Here is an 11,193-nt window from a genome sequence, read left to right as displayed (position 1 = left end):
AAACTATCCGCATCAAAATTTTATTGGTACTGTGCTTATATCAACTCTACTACATGGTTGCAAACACACACACACACACACAAACCGACACCCCCACGCAAAGCGCGGGTTAAAAACCTAGTTTAGTACTAAATATACGTATAAATATAAAACTGTTTGAATATATATAAAAATGTCACAATCAATGTTTTCGTAACCAACAGTTCATTAGTCGAATGAATGAAGAAAGATTTCTTAAAAGTTCAAATTATAAATATGTAACGTGTTTGATTATTGGTGCAACTAATCCAAATGTAAATTCTAGTCATGCAAACAAATTAACGAACTACTTTACGCGAAAACCAGCTCGAAACAAGCCAAGTCTTATCGAGCTTGAGCCTTGTATGAGGATATCATTTAGGCTCGTCGATCCTTATGTTTTTTTTTTAAGCTTTAGCTCTTCTAGACTTCTACGCATTGGCTCGAAGATACTACACATGAACTCGTGCCGAGCTTAACCTCGTTTTTTTCTCAAAATATATAAAATATTCCCTCCATCCCATTAGAAGTGTTATGGTTTGAAAAACACAAAGTTTAAGATAGATTGAATGATTATTTTTTTTTTGTTTACCAAATGACAATATCATTGGAAATTGAGTCCATCAATATTGTTTATTAATATTAGTTGTATGTGTTTAAAGACAAACTTGAAAATTGACTAATAAATTTTGAAAGTGGACCTTTGTAATGTGGCAAATAAAAAAGGAAATATAAACACTTTTAATGAGACGAAGAAAGTAATTTTTAAGTAATAAATCAGCCTAACTTGAGTTTTAAAAAATAATTCACAAGCCGAGCTCAAGCTCTCGTAAGTCAAACAAGTCGAATATACCGAAAAGAGTAGACAACTGAGTACCTGTTTAACACATGATAAGACACGCTAATAAAAAAAATACGGTACGTGATTTTTTTATTTTCTTGAATAACTGCAATTAGTAGGTTAAACTCCATACATGAAATTTAAAACTGTCTTATAGTTATAACATATAAAATAGTTAAACGAGTTGTATTCATGTTTCATATTTGTATTAAACACGTTGTTTCTAACCAGTTTAACTTATTAAGACACAAATTACGACCCTAATACCGTATTAAAGTGTAAAACACACACGCGCTAATTAAACACGTGAAGATAGCAAACCTATAGAGATAAAACTTCTCTCCCACACGAATTAGGCCCTCTCTCTCTCTTGCGTACGCCTGCGCGCATTACGCACCCCTCTTTCTCCCTTTACCTTTTTTAGGCCTAACCATCACCCAATATTACAACACTACCCTCCAACCTCATATATATTAATTTACTAATAATAATTTATATATCTTATTTAAAATCACAATTTCTTTCTTTCAAAAAAAAAAAGAAAAAACACAATTAAAATCAACCAAACCAAACCCTAGAAACACAAATCACATAATCGGTGATCAATTACTTAATCAAACATCAATTCCTCTTTAATTCACCTTCAACATACAATTCCAATCCCACTTTCAACATAATTGGTTAGTGATTTCTTCATTTTTCTTGAATTTATTGTTTTCCCCAATTTAGTTGTTTTGATCAAATTGTTGTCATAATTTATTTTGTTTTTTTATTAATATTTTTTTAAATTTCTGGGTTTGTTTTGAATTGTTATTGGAGTAATTGCTGTATGTTTTGTGTATTTATTTATTTTTTTATTTGCTTAATGAGTTTAGGTTTTGTGGATTAAAGTCTAGTTTTTTTTACAAGATCATACTTTTTAATTTTTGTATTATGATGTTATTTATTTTTTGCTTGTAATTACTTAATACCTTCATTGCCTGTAAAGTTATGATTTTTTTTTTCTATTTTTGTCATGATTTGATGTGCTATTGTTTTTAAATACAAGATTTATTTGATTTATTATTTTTTAGTGTTTTTTTTTTCTGTCTTTGTTTTGAATTGTTATTGGAGTAATAGCTGTATTTTTGGTTTATTTATTTATTGCTTAATGAGTTTAGGTTTTGGGGATTAAAGTCTAATTTTTGCATAAGATCATACTTTTTAGTTTTTGCATTATTATGTTATTTTTTGCTTGTAATTTCTTGTTGATGGCTTCTATGCCTGCAAAGTTTTGATTTTTTATTTTCTGTATTATTTTTGGTTTGATTTGATACATAATGGTTGTTCAATACAAGATCTGTTATGTTCTGACAGTTGTGTTTATATATAATGTTTGATAATCTGGATTGATGAAATGACTGATATTTATAAAAAAATTGGATTTTGAGTTATTAAATTATCTTATAAGAAACTAGTGATTGGTGTTTTCTAATATGTTGATTGCTTTTGTTAAACATATATTTAGATTTAATTTGTTTTATTTAATATGTGCAGACTTGGACTGATTATATATTTATACCATGAGATTTAAAACGGGTCGCAGAGTGGAGATTACGAACAAGGAGGTGCCTGCATCTTTGCGGAAGGTAACTCTTTTTTCTTCGTGTATTATTTTGGCATATTATACTTTTTCTGAAATTCTGATATATGGTTTTTATTGGTTGTTAATATAGATTTCGAGAAACAATAAGGTCGAACCAAGTAATTGTTTGAAGGTTCATGAAAATGATGCTAGATTAAGGAAGCCGAAGAGGGCCTCTCCTTTCGGCTCGTTACATCCTAAATCCAAGAAAGTCAAACTTGCAGAGAACGATTGTGGTCAAAGTCAAAGGCATTCTTTCAAAAAGGTAGATGCTTTTGAGGGTAAGACATACACACAAGCATCCTTTAACTATACTTTAAATGGTTATTATGAAATGGAGAAAAATGAGTCTGATAATGATCAATGCTCTGTTGGTAGTTGCAGTGTTGTTAGTGATGGTTATAATAAGTTGACTAGTCAATATGATGTAGACGTTATGTCTAGTGATGGGGAGTCTTACAATAATAATTATAATAATAATAATACTTCACGGGTTGAACATGAAGTTGCAGAGAGTGTTCATAGGTTAGAGTTACATGCGTATCGGTCTACTTTGGAGGCATTATATGCTTCCGGCCCATTAAGTTGGGAAAAAGAAGCCGTTTTGACTAACCTTCGTATTAATCTCCATATTTCAAATGATGAACATTTGACAGAGCTAAAGCATTTAATTTCATCCGGAGCCCGTTTTCTTGATTAAAAGTTAATTGACGGTTTTATTTATTTTAAGATTAGGATGTTCTTGTATAATTCGAATAATGTATGTAAGTGATAGACTTTTTTTAAATTTGTAATTAATTATGCAATGTATCCAATCTTTTATGAGCTGAAATTCAAGTTTGTTCAATTGTTTCTTGTTAAGATTTTTATTTTAAGAATGTTATTGATGATGTGTACGTTTTCCAGAGTGACAATTGGAGGCATGCTTCTTTGCTTCCAAAGGGTCCAAACGAGATTCTGGTTCGGTTGACTTTCAGCTTGTCCATTCGCTACAGATAAGACAGGTTGTTGCCATTTGGTAACAATTATAATATAGCGGTGGTGGTGGCGGATCATTGACCCGCCGCCACCACTGACAGTATTTAAAGTTGTTACCTCTTCTTTGTTTATAAACAAAAAAGTCATTTGACCAAATGCATTATTATTATATGACTTTTGTTTATTATGGTTATGTATCATTTGGACACACAAAAACAGAGTAACGGTGCTTGCATACAAAGGCATATGCTGAAGAATTGGCTCACTTCTAGGTGAAGTATGTTGTAGCCTGTAATTAGCGTAAATGAGCTGAATTGTTTAGTTAGTTATTGATTCATTGTACCCATAACTCGTGTGTTTGACCATAAGCGTACAAGACCATTGACTTCCTTGAAACGGAACGAAGCGGGATGAAAATTTGTACTTGCAGATCATGTTAGATTGTATGCAGCCATGTTTTGTAGCTCATGCTTCTTGCATGATGTTTCAGTTGCACATACTTTTAAACAGCTGTATAAAAACATTGAAATATGAGTTGACATTAAGGAAATAGATGAATATTTTATATTTCTATAATCTTTAATGAGATATATGACATGTATACTTTGCTTGATGGTCGGGTTAATGTTGCATGGTTTTTTATTTGTCAAAGACGGGCAGTTTTAAAACAAGTTATTCACATTGTTTAATCAGATGGATTCTGAGTTGCATTTTGTTTCGGTTCACCATGCATTGAGCAGACAATTTTCTAAAATCGAGAAGCATGACGGATATGCAGTTGCATAAAGTTTAAGTATTTTATACTTGGTAATACAGTTACAGTGTATCCGATTTTCCAAAAGGCCAAAAACAAGATTTTGGTTCGGCTGCCTTTCTCTTGGAATAAGTAGTAAGCTTATCTCCAATTGTTGCAAACAAGACAATTTGCATTTGTTGCCTTTGGCAGTTATGTGACAATTAAAACATTGAGGTGATGGCTTATATACCAAACAAACTGTCATTATCTAATGTTAAAATCAAACCAAGACCAAGAATTTAAGTTAACATCACCAACCATATGAAAAGGTTATACACACCTTGACAAGTTGGAGTGGACCATATAAACATATTCATATAAATTCATTTAAGTTTTTGTAATGAATAAAGAAGTTTTCAAATTTAAAATATGCTTTGATTTAATAGGAATGTCAAAACAAAAAACTTTGTTCTTAAAATATAAAATGCTTTGATGTTGAAACAACTGTAATTATAGGGTGTGTTTGGGATTGCTTATATAAGTGGAAATTGACTCTTTGTTAAAACTTCAATAAACAACTTATGATCATCTTAAAGTAACTGTAATAACATTGTAATATATTGCCATCTTCTATCTCAACATAAAACAATTAAAACAACTATATTTAAACATTTTAATTCGCCTCTTCTCTAAATGCAACACTAAAGTGTTTGATTATAAAGTAGAGATGCTAATGCAAGTATTCAACCCTTTAATAAAGTTTACACATTTCTTTTCTTTAAGTGCTTACATAGTTACATATTAGGACATTTCCATATTACCTACATTATGTTTTTCGAGTGAGTGTCATGAACATAACGATCTCTATTGAATTATTTTTTATGGATATGTTATTCCCTGAAGCCTTCTGTTTTGAGTTATAAACTTATAACTTATTAGAGAGGATGAGCGAAAAAAAAGCACGTCTCAATAGTATATTCGGATTCTATAATGCTTTATATTTTATAAGTTATTAAAAAAAACTAATTATAAGTAAAATTAATTATAATAATATAATATTCATAAAAGTAAAAGAGGTTACACAAAAAACTAATCCCAACAAAATATTTCCTAAAAGAGTCGCCCCTTACATTTTGTCCTACAAAATACTCGCCCCGACAATATTCTTGACCCAAAATACTCGTCCCTTTCAATATTATTGACTCACTCTTTGACTTAATAATCTAGGTTTGACAACTACTTTATTGTGGACATTGAGGAATATGCGAAGTGGGGATTAAATTGAAATATCCTTCATCAAAATGTACATTCTGGGAATACTCCCATGATTTAAATTAGTTTTAGAATGCTAAATGTTTTAAGGGAGCTTTGGAATCATCTTGAACAAATATCATGATATACATTTGGCATAAAGTATTATATTGCACTTGGGCTAGAAAAGTGGGCCTCTCTTTTTTAACCAACTTAATGTGGGCCTCTATTCTACTCTTCTACGCAATTTTAATATCAACTTGCTCTTATATTTTGATTTGTATTCAATCGGATTCATCCGAGTACTTTAATCCAACAAAATCTTCTATTTGACAGTAGGTCCGACAAGAAACAAACAAAAACAAACATGTATATTTGTGTTTAAGTTATCATGTTACTAACTTGTTACCATTGACACCCCTAGTATAGACACGAATGTAACAATCATATCAATAACTTCACTTAATATCGACCCTCTACACATCTTCCATGTTAGCAAAAACTGCCAACTGTATTCTAGTGAGTTTTTCATCACACCGTTGGCTAAAATGGCATCGTCATATTTCTCCGTTCAATATACGATCACATAACTTGTGTTTTGAGTCCCACAATACGAGTACAACCTAAAACTTGATTCACCGATCAACTACTATAATGCATTTAATCCTAGTCTAAGTTTCTTACAAACATATAATTAGAAATACCAAATTTATGTAAATTAACCTTCAAAAAATCGTTACGATATCCAATTAGTGGTCACTTTTTTAAAAGTTCAATAAGAGTTACATTCAAATCACTAAATACATGCATGTAAGTCTTTATAATTGTTTCAATTTGAAATTTGATTTATTGGTCAGCTTAATTTATGGAAATCCATCTTATTATACATATATAGCTGTACTAGTTTTTATCCTCCGTATTAATACGGGGTTGTTTTATATTGTTTGTTCTAATATTTATTTATTTTTAAATTTAAATTTTTTTTATTGTATAAAAGTTAATAATATACGTATGGTTTGATGATAAATTGTTTCACAAATAAATGATGTTATAACCCGGTTTAAAAGCTATATGGTTTTGAGAGACCCAAGACCCGTTTATTTTTTTTCTATAAAATTGGTTTTTTAATTTAAATAATATATATATATTTTTTTTTTAAAATAAATAAGATATTAATTTTTAGTATATCCTATTTTATAAGGTTTTTACATCAATAATTTGGTGAGAATAGTTTTTTATTTAATGAGATGTTATAACCCGTTTAAGGAATATCTGGGTTTGGTAAGTCTCATACCTATGAATTCGGATCAAATGCATGAGATGCCTCCATTTAAAAATCAAACAAATCTGATGACTCCAATAAAAGGGGGAGCGACCACATCGCGACACGTAAGATTTTTATGTTTTCGTTTATATATATTATAGATAGATAGATTAATAGTTAGGAATATCACTTTCGATTAACACTATTAATTAATTAATTACATTATGGATTTGATTTTCATCATCATTTTTCCGAAAATGATATTTTTCCTCTCTTTATTATAATGCAACTTTTATATTTTCATATGAGATGTATGCATCCATTGAGATATCATAAACTATAACAATAACTAATAATCCTTAGACGTATGATATATCTTCTTAATTATATGTCTAAAAATGTTTTTATTGAACATTTAATCATAAATTTAAAACATTATGGATTAATAGTTAGGAATATCACTTTCGATTAACACTATTAATTAATTAATTACATTATGGATTTGATTTTCATCATCATTTTTCCGAAAATGATATTTTTCCTCTCTTTATTATAATGCAACTTTTATATTTTCATATGAGATGTATGCATCCATTGAGATATCATAAACTATAACAATAACTAATAATCCTTAGACGTATGATATATCTTCTTAATTATATGTCTAAAAATGTTTTTATTGAACATTTAATCATAAATTTAAAAATATATGACCTTTACCCACTCTCGTAAATTATGCCAAAGTATTCATGAGAATTAAATTTATTTCTACATTTACATTACCAATTTAATACAATTTTTTTTAGAATCTCGATGAATATATAACTTTTTTAAACAACAAATTTCTTTTAATTTTTTTCGTATGTGGACTTGAACCCAAAAGATCTATGAAATCTATGTGTTTAAACGCCTTGCCTTTGCTAATGAACTACCACTTCATTGGTAGCTCGATAAATAAATAGAATGCAAAACAAACACTTAAAACTTTAAGAATAAAAAGAAATACAGTAAATTAGTCGGATGTGTGGTCATGTCTAAGGCCAAATTAATTAATTTTATTGAAATAATATTTATTGTTTTAAAAACTTAACAAAAAGACAACTACATACACATATACATGATATCAACAATAAATTTATAAAACTAAAAGAATGTATAATGATAATAAATAAATCCACTAACGAGAGCAAATAATTGAATAAGACACAACCCTGAACACCCTTGACACCAACACTAGACTCGAATACATAATTCAACCACTCGTCTACTCTTATTGTCGACTAGAACGAACAACTTCTTTAATTCCTAGAACCGTTCGTGACACTAGATCATTTATGGTACTAATGATTTCCATCGTGAGGTTCGGGGTAGCTTGTAATACTTGGTATCCCACAGTCATCATGGATCCACGTTCACCATCTGGTGCACATGTTCCATCTTCACCATAACCCGTGACAATAGATAACCCTGATGGCAAGAGAGCCACCGAAGAAGTGTCTTTGCCATACAACAACAAGGACACTGTTGGGAAATCCACGGTTGCATAGACAATGAGTGATCCTGTCATATCACTCGGATTCTTTTGTAAAAACATAGTTTGACCATCTTCCATGAGTATCTACATGGGAAAAAATATACAAAATTAGAAAATAAGCACTTGATAATTAAGACTAGTACATATAAGTAGAAAGTAGCTTTTTAAACTTACAGTGGAATTCAAAATCAAGATGCAGTTAGAGTCAGTTTTATCTTAGCCCAATGGGAAATAAATCGTGTCATTTGTAGCAATCTTATGGCAAATTAAATCCCACATACACCTCAAGTCTTTTCTTAGCAACAAACCAAACAACTGTTGATGGTTTGTTGGTATCCACACCGAATAGGTTGCACTAGTGATTATCCCCATTGGTTCGCTAGAACCAACTACGCACTTACGTGCCATGATCTTTGGTCTTCCCGGTGCTTCCGAAATCAAATCCCATCCTTGACCATCAGTCAAACAAATCCCAGCACAAAACATACACGTCATGCGTTGTGCTAGGCATTTCAAGCTTCTTTTTGTATCTTTAAGCAAGTGGGTGTTAAGAGTGGGCGACATGGTGGCTCTTAAGCCCTCACAGTGCCGCAAAAGTGCACTAATCCGTCTAATTGCCCCAAATCCAAGACCAGAGCTAATTAACTTACGATACTGATGGGGGACCGATTGCTCGTTATATTCAATATGTTCGATCCATGTAATCTAAACATATATAATTATATTTTAGTTAGTGATTATGCAATAAAAATATATATACAAATTATATATATATATATATTGATAAACCATTTGTCATATCATGTATGATACAACCAGACGGACACCTTCTTGTTACATGGCCTTCCATTCCGTAGTTAATGGATACATCAGCCACAATCCATGGCCCCTCTGCTTGTTGTTTGACGAATCTAATAAACTTCAGGACTCGAACTGGTACTAAAGGTGAGATGACTTGGATTTCGGCTTTCATCTGCATAAAGTTTTGATCATTTAGCATTAACTAAACAATTATTTTAATCGAGGAGATTAAAAGCAAAGAAATCCAAGAAGACTTACAAGTTGAAGAGCACCACTTCTTGAACCTCCTATGCCTTTTGAATTTATTTTTTTTTAAGGAAAATATTGATCCTTTTGAAATCACTTCCGTTGTAGTACAGCTTCCAATCACACCCCTAAACATATCTCTCCATTGATCCTGTAACACACAAAATTAATCAACTTTTCGTATAACCATTGGCTGTCTATTAAACTAACAAAGGCAAAAAAGATAAGTTACCGCATTGAGCAATGCTTCTACAAGGATCGAACCACTTATTGGTACAACACTGCTAGCCCTTGTAGCCTCGTATACGAATCCAAGTGGTTTTGTGCCAAGGCAAGGCGTAAAAGCCTTTACATATTCAACGAGCTCAAGGGTTTCTCCTCCACATTCCTTGTTTCTTTTCCATAGTGGAGCATTGACTAGCCCAAGCCTCAAGATCTCTTCCATTGCCTTTGACGCTTTCTCAAGATATCCATCCCTTTGAATATCTATTTCGGTGCGCATTAGTGATTGCGACTCCACTGGGCTTATAATATTATTGCTGGAGCTTCCCTCTACGGATTCGAAGTTATTATTCGTTAGTAACAGATCGAGACAGTCTATAAAGTGAAAGTCGAGTAAAAGAGTTTATAGTTTATGAGATATATTAAATATGTAAACATTTATGTATACCTGTTAACTCTTCCATATTTGTGTCATTAGAACTTTTAATTTTGTTTGGCAATGGACTAGAAAGTGTCGAGGGTGTGCCAAGCGTTTTATTTAGGACACTCGTCATTCTACGAAGCTTCTCTTTTAATCGCTCATACTCTACCTTGAGCTTTTGTTGTTCAATGAAACTGTCCGGACTTGTTGCTTGCGCGCCACATTTGTTACAAATCGGGTTCTTTATAGCTTCTTTCAATGCTAAAATCTCAAGCTTAAGTTCCTCTTTCTCTTTCTTTAGAGAACTAATTTCATCACGCTCCATTTGAGCCTACACAAATGTAGTTAATGAATTTTAATACCTAGTGGGTCTAGGTCTAGGAGTGAGTAGTAGAAGTAACATTAAATTCTTTTCCAAATCCATGCATGAAATATAAGAAAATTATTTGAAATTTATGCATTAACATGTCAGATGTTTTTATATTTCTTAAACTTGAATTTTTTGCCATATTATTTTCACACATCTCAGTTTTTCAAAAGTAAATATATTATCAAACATTACCTTTATTTGAGTTCTTCTATTTTGGAACCAAAATTTGACCTTTTTTTCTTCGATATTGAGTTTCCTTCCAATGTCTATCCTTTCTTTCTCGCTGGGGTGATCGTTCTTCTTAAAGAACCTAGTAACGCAAAACAAAATAAAATAACTATATATGCATGGACTCAAATTTTATTTAGTAAATACTAGAAAGGAAAATTGAGTATTACTTTTCGAGTTCTTCAATTTGATATGGAGAATGACGAGTATATTGTACCCTTTGTGAACTCGAAGAACGATGGATTTCTAGTTCGTTACTAGATGCGAATGTTGAATTCTCGTTTCCACCAGATGCGGTTGTAGGCACTATTTCTTTCCCATAATAACTATATTCTTCCATTTTTGGTTTTCGTTTGTAAAATCATAAAGCAAAATGCACTTTAATTAACATACACTACTAATAAAGATTAGTGGATTCTTAAAAAAAACTTTATGAGAAGACCATAATAAAAAGATGAATGTTTCTAGTTTTTTGAAAAATATTTACTATAAATTAAATCATATATATTAGTCTTGAATTTTTTTTTATTTAATATTTTTTGTGAAGCTTTTCTAACGAACAGCTCAGATGTGATAATATTTCTTTTTTTTTTTTTGTTATGAAATGAAAAAAAAAAAGCTTTTCTTTTTCATGCAATATATAAAAACAATAACCAATA

General features: G+C 30.9%; 1 protein-coding gene across 3 annotated transcripts; it reads left to right on the top strand.

Moving 5' to 3' along the window:
* Positions 1 to 1,136: 1,136 nt before the first annotated feature.
* Positions 1,137 to 3,995, top strand: LOC143529476 (uncharacterized). Of its 3 annotated transcripts, XR_013134665.1 has the most exons (5): positions 1,137 to 1,539; positions 2,396 to 2,487; positions 2,575 to 2,764; positions 3,390 to 3,487; positions 3,681 to 3,995. XR_013134665.1 is itself a non-coding variant. In XM_077025260.1 (4 exons), the coding sequence occupies exons 2-4, from the start codon at positions 2,422 to 2,424 to the stop codon at positions 3,392 to 3,394; spliced, it is 261 nt and encodes an 86-aa protein (XP_076881375.1). In that variant the 5' UTR covers positions 1,137 to 1,539; positions 2,396 to 2,421; the 3' UTR covers positions 3,395 to 3,651. The 3 variants fall into 3 exon arrangements, 2 of the variants coding, with proteins under 2 accessions (XP_076881375.1, XP_076881374.1); XM_077025260.1 differs by lacking the exon at positions 3,681 to 3,995 and having other exon boundaries at positions 3,390 to 3,651; XM_077025259.1 differs by lacking the exons at positions 3,390 to 3,487; positions 3,681 to 3,995 and having other exon boundaries at positions 2,575 to 3,371.
* Positions 3,996 to 11,193: the final 7,198 nt, after the last annotated feature.

Source organism: Bidens hawaiensis, unplaced genomic scaffold (assembly GCF_021521415.1).
Source record: "Bidens hawaiensis isolate Kalapana, Puna unplaced genomic scaffold, B.hawaiensis_p1.1 tig00008556_1, whole genome shotgun sequence".
NCBI classification, from domain to species: Eukaryota; Viridiplantae; Streptophyta; class Magnoliopsida; order Asterales; family Asteraceae; genus Bidens; species Bidens hawaiensis.
This window is presented reverse-complemented; position numbering and strand designations above follow the sequence as displayed.